Source organism: Denticeps clupeoides, chromosome 9, assembly GCF_900700375.1.
Source record: "Denticeps clupeoides chromosome 9, fDenClu1.1, whole genome shotgun sequence".
Taxonomy (NCBI): domain Eukaryota; kingdom Metazoa; phylum Chordata; class Actinopteri; order Clupeiformes; family Denticipitidae; genus Denticeps; species Denticeps clupeoides.
Window position 1 is genome coordinate 3,732,061 of NC_041715.1, and position 20,570 is coordinate 3,752,630.

The 20,570-nt window shown below is 49.1% G+C and overlaps 2 protein-coding genes across 7 annotated transcripts; both read right to left on the reverse strand.

The window, feature by feature from the left end:
• Positions 1-1,488: 1,488 nt before the first annotated feature.
• Positions 1,489-11,951, reverse strand: pum1 (pumilio RNA-binding family member 1). Of its 5 annotated transcripts, none has more exons than XM_028991925.1 (22): positions 11,850-11,951; positions 11,076-11,368; positions 10,650-10,718; positions 10,461-10,560; positions 10,190-10,377; positions 9,248-9,417; positions 8,365-8,605; positions 8,184-8,268; positions 8,002-8,103; positions 7,773-7,912; positions 7,555-7,693; positions 6,635-6,760; positions 6,253-6,540; positions 5,887-6,105; positions 5,524-5,791; positions 5,302-5,431; positions 5,076-5,210; positions 4,820-4,957; positions 3,245-3,370; positions 2,614-2,735; positions 2,316-2,508; positions 1,489-1,694 (listed from the first exon to the last, which is right to left on the reverse strand). In XM_028991925.1, the coding sequence occupies exons 2-22, from the start codon at positions 11,358-11,360 to the stop codon at positions 1,563-1,565; spliced, it is 3,396 nt and encodes a 1,131-aa protein (XP_028847758.1). In that variant the 5' UTR covers positions 11,361-11,368; positions 11,850-11,951; the 3' UTR covers positions 1,489-1,562. The 5 variants fall into 5 exon arrangements, with proteins under 5 accessions (XP_028847758.1, XP_028847754.1, XP_028847755.1 ...); XM_028991921.1 differs by having other exon boundaries at positions 6,253-6,543; positions 10,461-10,563; XM_028991922.1 differs by having other exon boundaries at positions 1,563-1,694; positions 6,253-6,543.
• A 950-nt stretch (positions 11,952-12,901) lies between these two features.
• On the reverse strand, positions 12,902-19,457 carry nkain1 (sodium/potassium transporting ATPase interacting 1). 2 transcript variants are annotated; one of them, XM_028991351.1, is made up of 8 exons: positions 19,441-19,457; positions 18,559-18,812; positions 18,251-18,388; positions 15,877-15,957; positions 14,310-14,507; positions 14,143-14,203; positions 13,963-14,044; positions 12,902-13,141 (listed from the first exon to the last, which is right to left on the reverse strand). In XM_028991351.1, the coding sequence occupies exons 2-8, from the start codon at positions 18,607-18,609 to the stop codon at positions 13,132-13,134; spliced, it is 621 nt and encodes a 206-aa protein (XP_028847184.1). In that variant the 5' UTR covers positions 18,610-18,812; positions 19,441-19,457; the 3' UTR covers positions 12,902-13,131. The 2 variants fall into 2 exon arrangements, with proteins under 2 accessions (XP_028847184.1, XP_028847183.1); XM_028991350.1 differs by lacking the exon at positions 19,441-19,457 and having other exon boundaries at positions 18,559-19,021.
• Positions 19,458-20,570: the final 1,113 nt, after the last annotated feature.

Consider the following 20,570-nt stretch of genomic DNA (forward strand, 5'->3'; position numbering starts at 1 on the left):
CGCCCCACACACACGCGTGCTCCATCCTCCAGGTGACACTGCAGCACAGCACACGGCGACGCCGCGAAATGGGTCCTCTGTGTTTAACCACGTGTGGGGACGGTACCTTCGTCAAGGGGACCGCAGTGGCACCGTGGCGGCTCGGGACTCGAACCGGCGACCTTCTGATTACGGGGCCGCTTCTGGTAGTCACGGCAACGATGACACTCCTGGGCCCCTGCACACACCCAGGTCGTGACGTGCCACAATCGAAGGTCACAGGAGCCACGGTGCTGCACTTCTGGACAGGGGCGGCAGTCGCTTAGTAACCAGACGGGGAGTCCCGGGTTCAAATCCCACTTACTACCATCGTGTCCCTGAGCAAGACACTTAACCCTGCTTGTCTCCAGGGGGGGGACTGTCCCTGTCACTACTGATTGTAATTCGCTCTGGATCAGGGCGTCTGGTAAATGCCGTAAATGTAGCGAACAGTGACACCAAAGAAGAGTTGGGCCACGCCCCTGCAGTCAGTGTGTTTGTATCAGTGAACCGGCGTGTGTGTGTGTGTGTGTGTGTGTGCGTTGGTGTGTATTTTTGAAAAAAAGACCAAAGGCAGCTTTGAAATTTTAACAGATTTTTTTTCCCCCCAATTTCTTTCAAAATAAAGTTCACACGTCGTTTGGAGACGATCTACAACAGGAGATACAAAACTGCCAGGCTCTCTCTACACGTACACGTACACACACACACACACACACCCACACACGTCTATACACAGCTGTGTGTGTGTGTGTGTGCAGCAAAAATCAGAGCGTAGGAAATTTACACAAGGCGTTTAATGTACACAGCAGCGAGCGAGCGACTCACTTCATCAGACAAAAGAACCGAAATCTGTACACACCCGCCGCCGAGGACACACACACACACGCATGCAGCCCCAGCGGCGGGGGAACTATAAAAGAGGTTAAAAAGAGGTGGAGAGGATTATGGGTAACTGTGCACAGCTGGTGCAAAAGAAAAAAAAAAAAAAAAAAGCTCATATTACAATTTACAAAAAGGAACAAAAGAAATTTGTACAATATACAATGGAGGCGTCGCACAAAGAAGCGGAGCGAAGAGCCGATCGATCAGGCAGCAGAAAATCTGTGATCAACATTTACAGGGACTTACAGGAGGTTTACAAATATACAATTATACAGCAGAGTCACTAGCAGGTACAGTATAGATACAGCAGAACATCCAAACCAGGAACTACAAATCGTGTCTGGGTGTGTGTGTGTACAGCATGTTTTAAATCTATTTATAGTGTATATGTATATATATATACGTAGGTCACACAAGAACCACTACAGACACGTAGAGAAGCTACCAGGACGTCCTCCCATGCTGAAGGTCACGCCTCATGTTGGTGAGGAGAAAGTTGTGTGTGTGTGTGTGTGCTGGCTGGGTATGTGTGTTTAAGTGTAAATACACACACTGGGCTTAATAAGGGAAAAAAAAAAAAAAAAAGAAAAAACACAAACCCTACATACACACAGACACACACACACACACACACACACACACACGTGTGTGTGTGTGAGTTATATGATTCCGTTGGACGAGGTGCACAGCGGCCCCAGGTCCACTCCATTCTTCATGTAATATTTCTCCAGCTTGGCCAGAATGTGCTTCCCGTATGTGTACTTCCTCAAGGTGGCGATGTGGGGGCGGATCTGCAAAACACACACACACACACACACACACACACACACACACTGAACATTACCACGGAGGGAAGAATTTCTTTTAGAATTTGATTCTGAGTAACAGCGTCGGACGGGAAATCCAGCGAGACTCGGACAAGTAACAGGGTTCCCGCTCTAAAACCTCTTCCGTGACTTTCCCTGACCAAAAAGCAGGAGAAGGGCATTTAACGCTGCTCTAGGCTTCAAAGCTGCATTTACGTCGCTGTTGTTGAATATCTGCAGCATGGCGTGTTGAACGGAACAAACCAAAACCTCGACTCCATCTCCGACATCCTCGACGCGCAGCTTTTATTTCATCCCTTCGGGTCCTTAAATTAGTCGTTTTCAAGCCAAAAATCTTGAAAATGACCCTCGTGTAAGGACATACGGCGGCAAAGATTTTGCGCCCTAAAACGCGTCAGGTTCTGGCTACTGCGCCATATGCTGTCAAAATCCGGTGATAATTCCCTGACTTGGTACCCCAACGCCCTGACCCGTGGGAACCCGGAGTAAAATCGTTGTTGAATAGGAAACGCCGCAATGCTGGCGTCCCCCCCCCCCCCACACACACACACACACACACCACACACACAGACACACACCATGTACCTTGTGCATGACGATTTTCCTCTGCGTGGGCTCCGCCACGTCGATCATCTTCTGGACTACGTAGTTGGCGTACTGGTCCTTCATCATGGTGTAGAGGGCGCTGTGGTTCCCGTCGGCCATGCTGCACACCTCGTCTATCAGCACCGCCCGCTCGGCACGCTGGGAGTGAGTCACACACTTCTCCACCACGTTACTGGGTGATGCACACACACACACACAATCACATACTCAGTTTAGTTCGGTGGTGGCCTGTCTGTGTGTGTGTGTGTGCGTGTTTTGGTGAATGTGTGCGGGTTACCTGGCAAATTTATGTTGACTGAGTCCCAGCACGTTTCCTCGAATCTCTGCCACAATTTTACTCTTGTCCTCAGCACGGCCATGTTCCAGGACGTGCTGGATGACGTAGTTCCCATACTGATCCTGACGGGGACAACGAGACCGCGCGCGTGCGTGTTTGAACCGACTGATCTCTGTGGGCGGGGCTTATGGAACAGTTTAAGCACAAATGTTCAAATGGAAATTGGCAATGCAAAAATTCAATGTGCAAAGTGCTGATGTAACCCTTAATTAAAAAATAATTGAATAACAATTTACCGATTTGCATTCCGTTTTGCCATGGGTTTTCTGCTCATTTATTCAAATGGCACTTCGATGTGCAAAGTTCTGACGCAATCCTTAATTAATTTAAAATAAATAGAACAAAACATGGCAAGGCGGGCCCTCACTAACAACGTCGCTTGGTCTCACTCGGTTGAATGTATTCTAGCGAGGCACCGATCAGCGAAGCGGAAGTGGCGTTGTTCGCGAGGGCCCGCCTTGACGAGCGGCCTGACAGTTTGCAAAACGATTCGAACATTTGTGCTTAAAATCTTCCCTTCCGTGCAAAAGCGGAAAATCAGCAGAAAAAAGGCGAGTGCAGTGCGTCGTACCTGCACCAGCTGCTCGGTGTGTGTGTGCAACTCCTCCAGGATGGGCAGAGTCTGCTCCGGGAGACAGTGCTCCAGGATCCGCTGAATCACTCGACATCCATATGGGTGTGTGGAGAGAGCAAAGACCTACACACAAACACACACACACACGATAACTCAGTTAAAAGGTCCCTGATCCTGAAAATGTCACTTTGTGACGAGTTCCCCCAGCCTGTCTATGGTCCGGCAGTGGATAGAAATGGCGATTGGTGTAAAGAGTGCTTTTTGTCTGGAGCAGCTCAGACGGTTGGATCTGGAATTTGTCCCCTTATGGTGTCAAAAGAAGAAAGGTTACCTCCCGTTTTCATGCTTTTTCCCCACCCCTACCATGTTGCTTGGTGATTGTATGTGGAAAATTAGCACAAATAATTATTTTATTTTATTTATTTTTTTTAGTTCAGTCACGCGAGATTCTGAAGTCTCAGTTGGTTAATTTTATTTTTCGGGAAAAACGGCGACACGACTTCCTGTCTGTGCCAAACATTGTGGTTGGTGAAAGGTGTCGACGTAATTTCTGTGACTTCTATAGGCCGTTCTCCTCCTCGTCCCGCCTCTCTCCTCCTTATTAGCATTTAAAGCTACAGACACCCCGAAACGGCGCGTTCCTGGTGAATCTCATTGTGGGACTGGATCACAGTGGCTGTAATTCTGCACCAAGGCGGAATTTTGGAAAGAGACGTCAGATGCAGTATTAGGGGACCAATTAGGGGACCGACATAAAAGGAAAATAAAACTATTTCATAATAGGGGACCTTTAAGACGGTAAATTACATGTTTCATCAGATTGGATTAGATTAGAGAAGTTAGTTGGCACGTCTGCTTGTTTTACCATAAAGGTGCATCTGGAAAAAGAGGACTTGCTTATGGAGCCCCGAAACTCTGGAAAAATCTTCCAACCTTCCATTTGACAGTCAAGCCGTCAGTTGACTGACACCCCCATTCACACCATCAGCAAAGCTGCAAAGGTTAATGGCGCCAGAAATAAACGATCTTCACCATCTACGGCAAATTTCATCCTGAGGGCATCCTGCCACTGACTGGACCTACCATTGCTTTCTCTGGGCCCTCCTGTTCATCTGGCTTCAAGGTTGAGGCTCAACTCAAAACCGGTCATCTCCTGCTACGTGCTTGGACCGCTGACATCTCCCAGTGGATCAGCTACCCTGGACTACACACAACCTACATGCATCTACTCCCGGCTTACTGGGAATTAGCCACGCTGGGACCGCCACATGAAGTTCACGCCGCTCTAGAGGAGCATGGGTTCTCCTCTCCACGTCTCGCTTCCTCTCAGTGTTCCCTCCTATTTTGGCTCAGGGGCTCTTTCCTTTTGGCTGCTGTTCTTTTTACTCCGAGTCGCTGTTCTACTGCGCTGCACTTTGTTTTTTCGATTAACCTCGTAAAAAGGGATTAGCAGGTTAGCAGGAACTGTTTTAAACTCAGAACTTCTTAATAAAAAGTAAACTCCACTCTGTCAACACACACACAGACATACAGGCCTGTGTGTAAAATGCGGAGACATTTCTGGTGACAGACCTGTCCTTTGAAGGCGTCAATGATGAACTGGAGGGCGTGTGGAGGAACACACTCTATACACTTCTGCACCACGTGGTTCCCATTCTGGTCCTTCACACACTTCAGCACATGGCCATCCAGTTCACGCACCATGTCGCTCTACACAAACACACAAGAGGAAAGTCAGACACACAAAAAACGGCAAAGCAGAGAAAAGCTTCCACAATCAAAACACAAAAACATCTTTGTGTGTGTGTGTGCGCTGTGTGTTACTTACAATGACCTGCTGTTCAGATGGAATGAACTCCAGCGCTTTCTGAATGACCCGACAACCGTACATCTGCAACGCCAACGAGAGGACATGGCCTCGGATTCTCTCGGCCAGCGCCAGCTTCTGCTCCAGGCTGCCAAACTACACACACACACACACACACACAATACTTAATAAGAGAGAAAAGGCCTGGATCAAGTTAAACAGGCCTATAACACACACACACACATACCTCAAAGAACTTCTGGATCACATAGTTCCCAAACACGTCCACCATCAGCTGATAAGCTGCCTGTAGGATCTCACTGAAGACCAACTGACGTTCAGACGGACTTGCCCTCTCCAGCTTCAGCTGGATAAACCTGCACACACACACACACACAATTAACACAACCCGCAATACATGTACGCATACACACACACACACACACACACACACACACACACAGTATACCTGGAGCCATGCTGGTCCTGGGAGAACTCCATGATATGTCCTGCAATCTCGCGCAGCTGCAGGTTGGGATAACGATTGTTCCGGAAGTCCTCCAGCAGGCGGCTGCGGCCAGACGGCATCACGTCTGACATCCCGTAGCGTAGCCGCGAGGACGGGAAGAGCTGGCTGCTGGGACTGAAGAGGGAGGAGCCTGATGACGTGCTGCGGTATTTAGCCTCCGCCCCAGGGGCGGCGGAGATGAACCGGCCACTGCCATTGGTCAGGCCACCTGGAGGGGACGGGCGACACAGAGAGAAGTGAAAAACAGAGAGAGGAGCTGAAAACAAGCCCCACCCACCCACACACCCACCCACAAACACTTACCAAGGTTTAAACTGGAAGAGGAGCCATGGGTCGAGAGTGAAGGAGGTGGGGTCAAAGAATGCGAGTGTCCAACAGGACCAGGAGACGGGCTGAATCCCAGCCCATTATAGAATCCACCATGGCCAATTGGAGTCAAGCTACTAGGGGTGCGCTTGTACAGCTCCGAGCTCCCGGTCAGAGAATCACGTCGAGAACCACTTCCTGTGCTGGAGTTAGCTACTGTGCCCAAACACACACACACACACACACACACACACACAAAACAAAAAAGGGACAGTCTTGCTCAAGTGAATGTGTTACAGACTAAGCTACTATCAACCTATATAAGATTACATTAATAGTGAACACACACACACACAGACCTACCCGCAGTACCAAAGCCACCCAACGATGCGCCTAGCGTGCCACCCAGTGATGAGGAGCCATTGGCACTGAAGCCCAAGGAGGAGGAGCCTGGTTGGGTGGGTCCTTGAGAGAAAAGGGATGAGCTCTGGGAGGAGGAGCTTATCGAACCGCTACCATAGAAGGAGCTCCCACTTAAAGCCCCGCCTCCTTGCTGCCCCGCAGCTTGCTGTGAATTTAGAGCACGGAAAGCTCCACTGGCTCCGCCTCCTAATCCAGCACCACCCCCTCCAGCTGATGCTGCTGCTGCAGCTACTAAAGGGACAAAGGGGAAGGGACATTTATATAATTCTCTTTAATGGGGAAAATGGCAGGGGGGGAGTGACGGAGTGAGACAGATCAGTACCTGCAGTAGGACTGATGATTACAGAAGCTGGAGCCATGAGTCGCACCGGACCACTCCGGCCCCCTGCATTGACCAATAGCGCCCCTGTTTGGTCATAATATGCAGCCGGAGCTAGAACGGGGTAACCTGGAAACCACAAAAAACAACAATGTACACAAACACACATACACAGTTCTATTCAATTAAGATTCACACTCCAGCTAATGGAGTGATAGACGTGTTTCTTAGCTAGTGAGTGTGATGAGGTAGAGACTGATGAAAGCATTTAGTGTAGTGAGACTAGGACTGAAGGCGCACTTGTGCAGGTAAAGAATGTCAAAGCAAGATTGGGAGCAAAGAAGCATGTTAGGATGGCAAAGAAGGACGTAGCGAGATCGACAGCGATTGAGCGTAGTTAAGATGGTAAAGAAGGACGTAGCGAGATCGGGAGGGATGGAGCGTAGCTAAAATGGTAATAATAATAAAGTGAAGTGATTGTCACATGTGATACACAGCAGTAGCACATGGTGCACACAGTGAAATTTGTCCTCTCTGCATTTAACCCATCACCCTGAGTGAGCAGTGGGCAGCCATGACAGGCGCCCGGGGAGCAGTGTGTGGGGACGATGCTTTGCTCAGTGGCACCTTGGCGGATCGGAATTTGAACCGGTGACCTCCTGATTACGGGGCCGCTTCCTTAACCGCTAGGCCACCACTGCCCCAGTGAGAATGACGTATTGAGATCGAGAGTGATTGAGCGTAGTTAAGATGGTAAAGAAGGATGTAGCGAGATCGGGAGGGATGGAGCGTAGCTAAAATGGAAAAGAATGACGTAGTGAGATCAGGAGGGATGGAGCGTAGCTAAAATGGTAGACGGACACAGTGTGATGGAAGTGATTAGAAAGAATTGTGTGATACAGGATCGAAAGGAATGTACACACCAGGTACTCCTGCCGCCAAACCTTGTCCAAATGCTAGGGCGGAATTGACGGCTGCTGCAGCGACAAGCTGGTCAGTCTGCTGCCCCTGCTGTCCCTGGCTGGGGGTCAGAGGTCGCTGTGTGCCACCAGTTCGCATCACCTGTGGCGGAAGGGTCATGGGATAAAGAAGTCTGCCGGGCGGCGGCGGAGCAGCAAGCGCGGCGGCAGCGCATCTTCACCTGCTGCTGGTTCTGTGGTGTCTGTCCTGCTGCTTGCTGATTGGCTGAGTTGGAGGGCGCGGCAGGTTGCTGCTGGAAGAGGTTGGCGGGATACACCCCCCACGGAACACCATAATACTGTGGCGGCATCACAGCTGGCCCTGCACAATAACAAAACAATCATCAAGTTAGTCTGGAGCAGTGTGTGTGTGTGTGTGTGTGTGTGTCTGCATGGTTGTGCCTTTCTTACCCAAGGTAGCTGCAGCAGCAAGTCCTGCAGTGTATGGATCAGTTCCCGGAGGAGCAGCGCTGATGATGTAGGGGTTCGGCACGAACGCAGCGGGGGCTAAACCTGATACACACAAAGCCACCGTCAGGAACGACACACAAAAAGAGGCGGCGTGGGAAAGAGCGTCAGGGGGACAGACCCACCGATGTGCGGCTGCAGCGCCGCGTACTGCTGCTGCTGGGCTGTGGTGAGCTGCTGGACAGTTAAAGCGCTGGGCCTCTGGAAGAGCTGAGGACGGCGTCACAAAACGGAAATCAGGAAAAGTCGCGCACACACAACGTACGGACCATGGGAAATACGGCACCTGGCGGGGAAATACGGTACCTGCGGTTGGGAGTTGTAGTCAAAAAGGCCGACGGTCGGTGGGGCGGAGTCCAGCGACAGCTGACCGCTGGCATAGTCGAACTGTAGTGCATCCATAGATACGGACTCCATGGGGTCGAGGGTCACGCTCTGAGGTTCAGCACTGGCAAACTCCTCCCCAATCTTAGGCCCGGCCACACCTGTCAGATCCGCACCACCCATCTCCACCTCAGAGCCAGCGGGGGGGCAGTTCACAGAGCGACTGGGAGCAGAGAGGCAATATTCTGAGCAACTAAATGTCCCAGGCCACGAATGTTTAGTGTCCCCTAATACTGCATCTGAATTACAACCACAGTCCCGCAGAAGGTTGCCGGTTCGAATCCCGAACCGCCAAGGTGCCATTTGCAATCGCCTGTCATGGCTGCCCACTGCTCACCAAGGGTGATGGCTAAATACAGAGGACACATTTCACTGTGTGCGGTGCTGTGTATAGCAATTACGCCCCATTTAGATGTCTGTAGCTTCAAATGCTAATGAGGAGGAAAAAATTGAATTTGAGGGGGCATTTGCGTTCATTCCGAAAAATATAACTAACCCACCAGTTCTTCACAGTCACGGAATTAAAAAAATAATAATACATTTTTACATCCAATTATCAAGGAGTGGGAAATTCTCTTGGCAGAAAAAGCATGAGAAACGGGAGGTAACCTTTCCCTTTATGACGTCATAAGGGGACAAATTCCAGCAGAACGACCAAAGCACTCTTTACACCTATCGCCATTTCTAGCCACTGCAGGACCATGGACAGGCCGGGGGACTCGTATTCATGTTAAATAACCTCACAGAGTGAAATTTTCATGTCATGTCACAGAACGCCTGCTGCCAGCGTACGTCCCCTCCTTACCTGAACTCTTTCACGTCTACATCTAATCCGTTCTGACTGGTCAGTCCGTTGGGGTTGTCCAACACATCAGGCTCCACCTCTGAGAGGTCCTTCCTGTCCGAGTCATAGCCAACTTTAGGCTTTGGCTCCACCCTTTTCTCTGGGTCATCAGGTTCGCCATCCCGTTGACCCTTCACATTGAACACAAACACAACTTTCAACTTTCACTTTTGAAACCTGGCAGCCATCAAGATTTTACATTTGCACCATTTTATCAGACGCCCTTATCCAGAGCAAAACACAATCAGTAGTTACAGGGACAGTCCCCCCTCTGGAGACACTCAGGGTTAAGGGTCTTGTTCAGGGTCACAATGGTAGTAAGCAGGGATGCACCGATACCACTTTTTTGGAGAACGAGCACTTGCCTATCAGTACTTACTAAAAACATGATTTAAATTTACAGGTAACAGCTTTAGTCATATAATCTAACAAAAATTGACTAGTTTGGAATTAAGAACATTTATTTAAAATGAAGAGCAAGTTGTAGACTTCACGTCTGGAGCATTTCCTCGAACACATGCGTTATACCCCGCACAGGAGGCTTGCAGTAGGCTGTGGAGTCGTGTAGTTTAGGCAGCTCCGTCAGGTAGTCGGTCATGTAGCGGCAGCTTGGGACATCATATCTGGGCTCCACGACAAGGAGGAGACGCAGGAACCCCACATTTTCCACCTCCGAGAGGGGGCCGTCTTCATTCACTTTGAGCTGGGGGCGGGGCCTGGGTCGGGGGGCGCTCAAACAGACATTTCTCAGAACGTGGTATCGGTCCCCGGTATTGGGAGACTTTAGAAAATGTGGTATCGGTGCATCCCTAGTAGTAAGAGGGGTTCGAACCTGGGACTGTTGTGTGTTATCCACTAGGCTACCATCACACCCCTTATAATAAAAGACAAAGTGTTTCTTACGAAGGCGCTTTTGCGTAGACACGACTCCAGCTTCTCTGCAGGGGAGGAGCTCAGGACGTACTCCACCATGGAAACGCCCAATCCCCCACTCTCACTCCGCGGGGACAACACTGACCCCGCCTCGCCAACAGCGTGGAAACCCTGACCAGGGCGCCGCTGAACCATGATTGGCTGAGACACAGCGTGGTCTGGAATTGAGGGGAAAAGAAAAATCCAATGAAATATATCAAATTGTGATCAGCCAATCAGAGCGGAGGCACCACACACACACCGGATGTGCCCCACGCACTGTCTCTCCATTGGTCAAGGAAGATCCCTTTCGGCCCCTCCTTCCCCTCCTCAGCCTCCCAGAACTTCTTTCCTGTTAGAAGCTGCTGTAGGGTGAGAGGTCAAAGATCAGACACACAAAACATTGTCAAAACATCTCTCACACACACACACACACACACACATCACTCACCTCGCCCATGGCCCGGCCCTCCAACGCAAGCGCCTGGAAGTCATGGTTCAGTTCATCCATCGACCGCACCTGAACAAAAGCAGTAAACAGCCAATCACCAACCAGCTCTCCTGGACGGGTGTGGCCTCACGGGTCTCCACACCCTGCGGAGTTCTGGGATTTGGAATCAGTGGTCACCCAAGCAGAGGTCAGTGCTCATGGGGGAAAAAAAAAAAAAAAAGACCAAACAAGTGGAGCAGAGCTGACTTTCGAGCCACATCTTATGATGGGCGTGGCCAAACGCACTGATAAGCTCATTTCCCCACGGCCGAGTCACATGACAGCGGTCTTTTCCAGAACTCCATGGAACTGAGGTTCGGATTAACCCAAAGCCCCGTAAACGGAAGCAGGTGCATGCGCGTATAGACGCCCCGCCCCAGCACACACCTGGTTATCAGCGTGGATGCTGTCGCCCGTCGGCCAGCGCTGCTTCCCCGTGTTGTAACCCAGCTGGTCGCCGTGCTGCCGCTGGAAGAAGTAGTCCACCATGGCATCGTCCTGAGATCGCCCCGCCCCCTGGGCAGGAGGCGGGGCCTGAGGAGCGGGGCCAGTGGCGCTCAGCACCACAGGCATCCTGGGTAACAAGCTGTTCGGGGTCGGCGGGGTCGTGCGGTGCGGGCTGAAGGGGTCCCAGACGAACGTTTTCCTCTTCAACACGCACACCGCGCTCATACCACCACCTGCACACAAACAGAAACGGGGCGCCTGAGAGTCGGGGTCACCGCGGACACGCCCACAAGACACGCCGAAAAGCAGCCCGGAAGAGAAAAAGTTTCTCTCGTGACACGCGGGACACGTCCGGCAGCCCCGTGGAACCCGGAAGCCGGACGCCTAACACACCTCCCGGAAGTGTCCGCCAACGTCCACGCTCACGCGCTACCGATTTTTGTTTACCGACCGACGCGCACGCGGCTACGCGGGGAGCGGGAGACCGGGAGGTCCGCGGCGTTTTTCGCCGCTTCTGCGCCGGTCCCGCCGGGCCGGGCCGCGCTCCACAGGTTCCCCTGCCGCTCGCGCGAACAAAAGGCCCGGGCGCGGGGAGGCGGGGGCGCGCGGGGTCGGTGAACGGGTGGCGCGCGCGCGCGCGCTCTCAGGGCCCCGTCGGGCGCGGGTCCCGCGGCGGGACCGGGAGCGGCGGGGCCGCCGCGCGGCGGTACTTACGGGCGGAGGCTGCGGATGGGGGACGGATGTGCGCGCCGCGTCTCTCCGCGTCCCTTCACTCCCGCAACATGGCGGCCTCGAGCGCGCGCGCGCGAGCCCCGGCGCACTGCATGCTGGGTACGGCCGGCGGGGGCGCGCGCGAACGCTCGGATCCTGCGAGTCGGTTCACTCGGTAGGATGATCCGGGCGAGTCCGCCGAGGAAGTGAAGTGCCTTGTGATGAGAATGAATCACTTTCAAATGACACCTGCTCGTTCGAGCGATTCGGAGTCGGCTGTGGAGGAAGATAACCGTCGGATTCAGACGGTGCAAAGACGCTGCAAATTATGAAACTTTTTATCGTAGTAATTGATGTTTTAATGATTATAAAATCTAATTTAGATATGGTGTGGTTAGGACTCAAATGATTCGGTTCAATGGAGACCTCAGATTCGTGACTCATGAGTTATTTAATAGATCCGGGTGAGTCATGAATCACACAGCTTCACGCACACCACTCTGACCCTTTGATGTTTTACCAAGTATCAGGTGTAGATTTGTGTGTAGATTTAATGGGGCTAGGCCACCACTGCCCCATTAAATCTGGTTTTATATGTGAATCGATATTGAAAGAATCGAGTCAATTTGGACAAGGTGAATTAGAATTGAATTCTGATTCACTTGCTTGAATCAGCTCCTTTACTGGCAGCATAATGTCTCTGAGATAAAAAACAGTTTCCAAATTTTGTATGTGTGCCCGTATTTACGTGTGTGTGGGTGCGTAGCAAACTTGTAACTGAACGGACGTGGGTTTGAATTCTGAGGTCCCCTTGATCAAGGTACCCACACACTGCTCCGCAGTCGCCTTTCATGGCTGCCCACTGCTCACTAAGTCAAATGGGTTAAATACAGAGGACACATTTCGTTGTGTACTGTGCTTCAGTGTTCCACCTTCGTTACATTTACAGTACATGGTAGAGTGTGGGGTTTGAACCTGTGACTTTGTGATCGTCTGGTTCATAGGCAGGTTACTAGGCTACTAACACCATGCAAATAAGATCAAATAAGCAATTGTAGAATCATCTAGAAACAATTTATTTCGTTTCCAACATCTGGACTACAGCGTTAGAACATCCCATCATCCCCAACACACAAAGCACACACACACACACATGCACACAGACATTCTTAACTAAACCAGCTAAGGAATTTATACAGCATTAGTTTTGGACACACACACATTCTCTCTCTCTCTCTCCTCCTTGGTAACCAGGGGATGTTCTTCTTCTTGTGTCCTCAGGACTTCACCCCGCCCTGAAAAACAGGAGGACAACAGGAGGAGGTTTAATTTTTTAATTTAAACAGAAAGGGTCAAGGGTCAGGTATGGACCTGAGAAGATCATGGTCCAGAACAGCTGTATTCCACAATGCACCATCACCATCCGTCCATTTCCTTCCTACAAAACTTTGTTCTGTTGTGTCACCATGTGCTGTGCTGCAGTGTTTCACAATGACAATCACTTCACTTTCACTAAATAAACTAATTGTGTAAGATTCACTTTACACTTCATAAAATTAATTTATCATGTGTGCCAATACAAGTTCAAGATCTTTAAAATTACATGACAATTGAATTTTAAAATGCAAGAACTAAATTAGAACGTTTCTGAACATGTTAGGATGTCCATTGTTCCCCTAAATTAATTTCACACATTGCTCAGAGGCACCTTGACGGCTCGAGATTGGAACCTGCGACCTTCTGATTACGGGGCCGCTTCCTTAACCGCTAGGCCACCACTGCCCCATTAAATCTGGTTTTATATGTGAATCGATATTGAATGAATCGAGTCAATTTGGACAAGGTGAATTAGAATTGAATTCTGATTCACTTGCTTGAATCAGCTCCTTTACTGGCAGCATAATGTCTCTAAGAAAAGAAGAATTAATACAAAACTACATTCTGTTTTCATTAATCCTTATTGGTTATAATAATGTAATAAAAAAAACATCCAATGAAATTGTTGCATCAGCATGAACTTCAATAACCATATGCCCGTCTTTCATTCCAGCTGACTGTCTTCTGGGCACTCATTGGGGTTAGATGGGTTGAAAGGTCAAAGGGCAGGGCTTCTTACGTGTATAGTGGCTGAAGTTGTAGATGTGAGCTCTTCTGTGGTGGCTGATAGCCGTACGAGTCAAACCCACTGATGAAATCAACTGTGACACAAAGGAGGAGGAGTCAAAGAGAAGGCGGAGTCACAGACAGCAAAGCCCAGTCATCATAAATGACAATCTGCCAATCACTGTAGACTTACAGCTGTCCTGATCGTCCAGGAAAACTTTACTGACATAACAGGCATACACAAATCCAAAGAGCTGAGGGAAACACACATCACATTAGTGCTGGTCACTGTGACTGTACGTGTGTGTGTGTGTGTGTGTGTGTGTGTGTGTGTGTGTGTGTGTGTGTGCGCATGCTTACCGCCAAAAACACTTGCAGTGCAGAGCTGACCACCTCTATGTACTGGTAGTCCAACACACAGCCACTGACGGTGATAACATGATGATCCTGAGGAGCCAATGAGGAGTCAGGGATGGCTGTAACCAGGCAACCAGGGCCGTGCTCCATCCACCATGAGCGGTGCAGAGAAGTGTTAAAGGTCATCAGGAAGTCCCTGTCCTGCAAACACACACACACACACGTTTCACATCGCTGCATATTTACAGGTTCATTCTCAGTAAAACCACTTTCACACTACCAGTCATAAGTCTGGACACCCCTACTCATTTACAGGTCTTGCAAATCAGCAAATCAACGCAATTTATTTGCGTTTTGCACTTTTGTCCAATCACCGTAACATTCTTGCAATTTTGACCTATCACAGCATTTCCTACATTTTGCGTCACTCAAATGTAATCAGTTGTACTTCTGTGTTACCGAACATGCAGACATGTGCGACAGGGCAGCGGTGGTCTAGCGATTAAGGAAGCGGACCTGCAATCGGATGGTTGCCGGTTCGAATCCCGAACCGCCAAGGTGCCACTGAGGTGCCACTGAGCAAAGCACCGTCCCCACACACTGCTCCCCGGGTGCCTGTCATGGTGCCCACTGCTCACCAAGGGTGACGGTTAAACACAGAGGACACGTTTCACTGTGTCACCGTGTGCTGTGTGCTCAGTGGGTGCTCATAAAAGGACGTTTCCGAATGTTCTGCACCAAAGTCGGGGTAAACTATTGTTGCGTGTCCCTTTTCCTTATAATGAATGCTGTGGCTAGGCCGATATTCACATGGCGTGGAAAAGGAACACGACAGGAATGCTGTTCAACTTTGCCTTTACTGGCAAATCGCATGGTGCAGAACACGGACGGTCTAGTGCCAACACATGAACTCAAGTTCGGTGTCAGGGCCGGCAACTCAACATCATCACAAAAACAAAAAAAAACCTCACAGCCGCTTCTCAGGAATTGTTTATATTAGACGACCACTGTGTGCCAATTGGCTGATGCCAACTTCACTCGCACTTCACGCTACACAAGTTTTGCACCGCATGCAACTTTGTGAACAAACGTAGTAAACTGAGAAACATTTTCCTACTGCAAAGTGCTCACAGATAGTTGCAGACACGCACGGCCAGCCGAGGAAAAATCACCCTGACTGAGTTTCACAGCAACCTTCTCCCGGAAAAAAAAAAACAACAAAAAAAACACCTCAACTTTTGTTGCAACTTTTCACTGACGTTGCCGCAAATTAAGGCATTTTAGTTTGCAACAGTCACAAAAAAAATTCGCAAAATCCTGGACTGACTGATAGAGTAGTCATGAAGGTTAAAGATGCCTGAAAAAGCAGAAATATTGGACAGATTCATCACACACACACTTCTACATTCTACATACACACACACACTTTATATATATATATATATATATATATATATGTGTGTGTGTGTGTGTGTGTGTGTGTGTGTGTGTGTGTGTGTATGTATATGTATGTATGTATATGTGAGTGCCAAACATTTGACTGGGACTGTATACACACACACACACTGACCTGTGACAGTCGTCCCACCTTCAGATAGAAACAGATGATGAAGGAGTTCCAGCCGACCCACAGTATCAACCATGCTGCGTACTGAGAGACAGAGGGGGGAGGGGACATTTCTGTTCTATCCACAAACCAACAATCAGAGAAATGCGTTAAAATGCAAATATGAGTCTATGTTCTAAAGCTTACGGTGTACAGGCTATAGACTACAGTAGTGTTGCTGTTGTCAACAAACCTTTATGACGTGACGCAATATAAATGCTGGTCATGTGACAATAACTATAATGAAATATATAATATTGTTGACTAATGAAAACAATACTAAATGTGGTTTACAAAACAAAAACTATACTTAAATGTATTCACTTGCATAGACAGAGTGACATTTGGACACACTTTCACTACATAGAAATGGAACAGAAAATGGAATGTGTTGTGGAAAAAAATGGGGAGAATCTACAGTCTGTGTTCTAAAGCCTGTGTTCTACAGGCTGAAGTCTACATCCCTACAGTCTATGTCCTAAAGCCTGTGTTATACAGGCTATAGTCTACATTCTGTGTTCTAAATTCTGTGTTATACAGGCTATAGTCTACATCCTACAGTCTGTGTTCTAAAGCCTGTGTTATACAGGCTATAGTCTACATCCTACAGTCTGTGTTCTAAATTCTGTGTTATACAGGCTATAGTCTACATCCTACAGTCTGTGTCCTAAAGCCTGTGTTATACAGGCTATAGTCTACATCCTACAGTCTGTGTTCTAAATTCTGTGTTATACAGGCTATAGTCTACATCCTACAGTCTGTGTTCTAAAGCCTGTGTTATACAGGCTATAGTCTACATCCTACAGTCTGTGTTCTAAATTCTGTGTTCTACAGGCTGAAGTCTACATCCCTACAGTCTATGTCCTAAAGCCTGTGTTATACAGGCTATAGTCTACATCCTACAGTCTGTGTTCTAAATTCTGTGTTATACAGGCTATAGTCTACAGTCTGTGTTCTAAATTCTGTGTTATACAGGCTATAGTCTACAGTCTGTGTTCTAAATTCTGTGTTATACAGGCTATAGTCTACAGTCTGTGTTCTAAATTCTGTGTTATACAGGCTATAGTCTACAGTCTGTGTTCTAAATTCTGTGTTATACAGGCTATAGTCTACATCTTACAGTCTGTGTTCTGAAGCCTGTGTTATACAGGCTATAGTCTACATCTTACAGTCTGTGTTCTAAAGCCTGTGTTATACAGGCTATAGTCTACAGTCTGTGTCATACAGGCTATAGTCTACATCCCTACAGTCTGTGTTCTAAAGCCTGTGTTATACAGGCTATAGTCTACATCCCTACAGTCTGTGTTCTAAAGCCTGTGTTATACAGGCTATAGTCTACAGTCTGTGTTATACAGGCTACAGTCTACATTCAACAGTCTGTGTTCTGAAGCCTGTGTTATACAGGCTATAGTCTACATCCCTACAGTCTGTGTTTTAAAGCCTGAGTTATACAGGCTATAGTCTACATCCTGTGTTCTAAAGCCTGTGTTATACAGGCTATAGTCTACATCTTACAGTCTGTGTTATACAGGCTATAGTCTACATTCTACAGTCTGTGTTCTAAAGCCTGTGTTATACAGGCTATAGTCTACATCTTACAGTCTGTGTTCTAAAGCCTGTGTTAGACAGGCCATAGTCTACATCCCACAGTCTGTGTTCTAAATTCTGTGTTATACAGGCCATAGTCTACATCCTACAGTCTGTGTTATACAGGCTATAGTCTACATCCCACAGTCTGTGTTCTAAATTCTGTGTTATACAGGCCATAGTCTACATCCTACAGTCTGTGTTATACAGGCTATAGTCTACATCCCACAGTCTGTGTTCTAAATTCTGTGTTATACAGGCCATAGTCTACATTCTACAGTCTGTGTTCAGAAGCCTGTGTTATACAGGCTATAGTCTACATTCTACAGTCTGTGTTCTGAAGCCTGTGTTATACAGGCTATAGTCTACATTCTACAGTCTGTGTTCTGAAGCCTGTGTTATACAGGCTATAGTCTACATCCTACAGTCTATGTTCTAAATCCTCAGTAATACAGTCTACTGTCTACATTCTACAGCCAATTTTCTAACAGCTATGTTATACAGGCTATCGTCTACATTCTACAGCCTATGTTCTAATGACTGTGTTTTACAGGCTATAATCTACATTCTAAATTCTAGGTTCTAATGGCTACGTTATACAGGCTATAGTCTACATTGTACGTTCTGAAGTTATTGTCTACATTCTGAAGCCTATGTTATTCATGCTATTGTCTATAGTCCATGTTCTACCTCTTACTGCCTATGTTTAAAAGCCTATGTGTGTGTGTGTGTGTGTGTGTGTACGCCTCACCAGTATGAGGTACCGGGATCTGAACTGGACTGTGCCAAAAACCCCCAGGATGACAGCGTTGATGTGCAGGAAGTTGGCCAGGATGGGAGCCCACTGATATCCAAGGAAATCAACAACCTGCCTCTGAAGAGCAGCTACCTACAGACAGACAGACAGACAGACAGACAGACAGACAGACACACACTAGGGCTGCTGCAGTTGTTTCCATGGAAACTGCCAGGAGCCCCAGCCCCTTGGCAGATGCAAAAAATGGCCCGAAAATTTGCCCCGTCCCGTAAAAAAAAAGCGCGCACACGCTACGCACTCACCAGCTGCAGCGCGCAGATCAGCACCAGCGCGCATCTCCCGTCGCACCGCATCGTCGCGCGCGTCGCACGGCCTCCGGGGTCGCCGAGGTGTCGGGGGCGCGCGCGAGGGCGCGCGTCCGGTTCCGAAGCGATCAGGGGGCCGCCGGGCCGCGGGCGCGTGTTCCGCGCGCTCCGGTCATAGCGTGAAACGGCGAAGATCCGCGCGGCGCGAGACGCCCGACGACCACGCCTTCACTCGCGCAGGAGCGGCAGAGCTGGAGGAGCAGCGGGAAACAAAGAGCCGGAGCGTGAGCGTCGTGATGACGTCACGGGCGGCAGGAGGATGAGACGGGAGCGCGCGGCATGTGGACTCGCCGTGAACCGGACTACGCGTCTGAAGCCTCGTATCGATCTGCAGGAAACTAACCGACTTAAAAATCCAGACTCCTGTCTTTTTGATTGCACTGGCTGCTGCGCTTTTCCTCACATAGACACAGTCCCCACAAACCACCCAGTTCCACATACACAGTCCCCACCAACCTCCCGGAACCACATACACAGTCCCCACAAACCACCACATTGCACATACACAGTCCCCACAAACCACAGGGCTCCACATACACAGTCCCCACAAACCACAGGGCTCCACATACACAGTCCCCACCAACCTCCCGGTTCCACATACACAGTCCCTACAAACCACCCGGTTCCACATACACAGTCCCCACCATCCACCCGGAACCACAAACAATCCCCACAAACCACGTGGAACCACATAAACAGTCCCCACAAACCACCCCATTTCAGATACAATCCCCACCATCCATCCGGAACCACATACAGTCCCCACAAACCACCACATTCCACATACACAGTCCCCACAAACCACAGGGCTCCACATACACAGTCCCCACCAACCTCCCGGTTCCACATACACAGTCCCTACAAACCACCCGGTTCCACATACACAGTCCCCACCATCCACCCGGAACCACAAACAGTCCCCACAAACCACGTGGAACCACATAAACAGTCCCCACAAACCACCCCATTTCAGATACAATCCTCACCATCCATCCGGAACCACATACAGTCCCCACAAACCACCACATTCCACATACACAGTCCCCACAAACCACAACATTCCACATACACAGTCCCCACAAACCACAGGGTTCCACATATACAGTCCCCACAAACCACCCGTAACCACATACACAGTTCCCACAAACCACCCCATTCCAGATACAATCCCCACCAACCACCCAGTTCCACATACAATCTACACAAACCACTAGGTTCTACATAAACAGTCCTCACAAACCACCCCATTCCAGATACAATCCCCACAAACCACCTGGAACCACATACACAGTCCCCACAAACCATCCCATTTCAGATACAATCCCCACAAACCACCCCATTTCAGATACAATCCCCACAAACTACCCGGTTCCACATACACAGTCCCCACAAATCACCCGGAACCACATGCACAGTCCCCACAAATCACCTGGAACCACATACACAGTCCCCACAAACCACCCGGAACCACATACACAGTCCCCACAAACCACCCGGTTCCACATACAATCCCCACCAACCACCCAGTTCCACATACAGTTCACACAAACCACTAGGTTCTACATACACAGTCCCCACAATCCACCCAATTCCAGATACAATTCCCACAAATCACCTGGAACCACATTCACAGTCCTCAAAAAGCACCCGGAACACAAACACAGTTCCCACAAACCACCCCATTCTAAATACAATCCCCACAAACCACCCGTTTCCACATACAATTCACACAAACCACATACACAGTCCCCACAAACCACCTGGAACCACATACACAGTTCCCACAAACCACCCGGTTCCACATACACAGTCACCACAAACCACCCGGTTCCAAATACACAGTCCCCACAAACAACCCGGAACCACATACACAGACCCCACAAACCACCAGGAACCACATACACAGTATGATTTGCTTTAAAAGATTACTTTTTATTTACACGTAACCA

Bases quoted from the DNA above. Each gene is read 5' to 3' on its own strand.
- pum1 (XM_028991921.1), bottom strand. From the start codon at position 11,360: ATGAGCGCGGTGTGCGTGTTGAAGAGGAAAACGTTCGTCTGGGACCCC. The intron at 6,544-6,634 runs GTACTGATCTGT...TTGTCCCTTTAG, and splicing joins AATCATCAGTCCTACTGCAG to TAGCTGCAGCAGCAGCATCA. The intron at 2,736-3,244 runs GTACGACGCACT...TGTCCCCGTCAG, and splicing joins ACACCGAGCAGCTGGTGCAG to GATCAGTATGGGAACTACGT.
- nkain1 (XM_028991351.1), bottom strand. From the start codon at position 18,609: ATGCGGTGCGACGGGAGATGCGCGCTGGTGCTGATCTGCGCGCTGCAG. The intron at 18,389-18,558 runs GTGAGTGCGTAG...GTCTGTCTGTAG, and splicing joins TGATCTGCGCGCTGCAGCTG to GTAGCTGCTCTTCAGAGGCA. The intron at 14,204-14,309 runs GTAAGCATGCGC...TGTTTCCCTCAG, and splicing joins CACTGCAAGTGTTTTTGGCG to CTCTTTGGATTTGTGTATGC.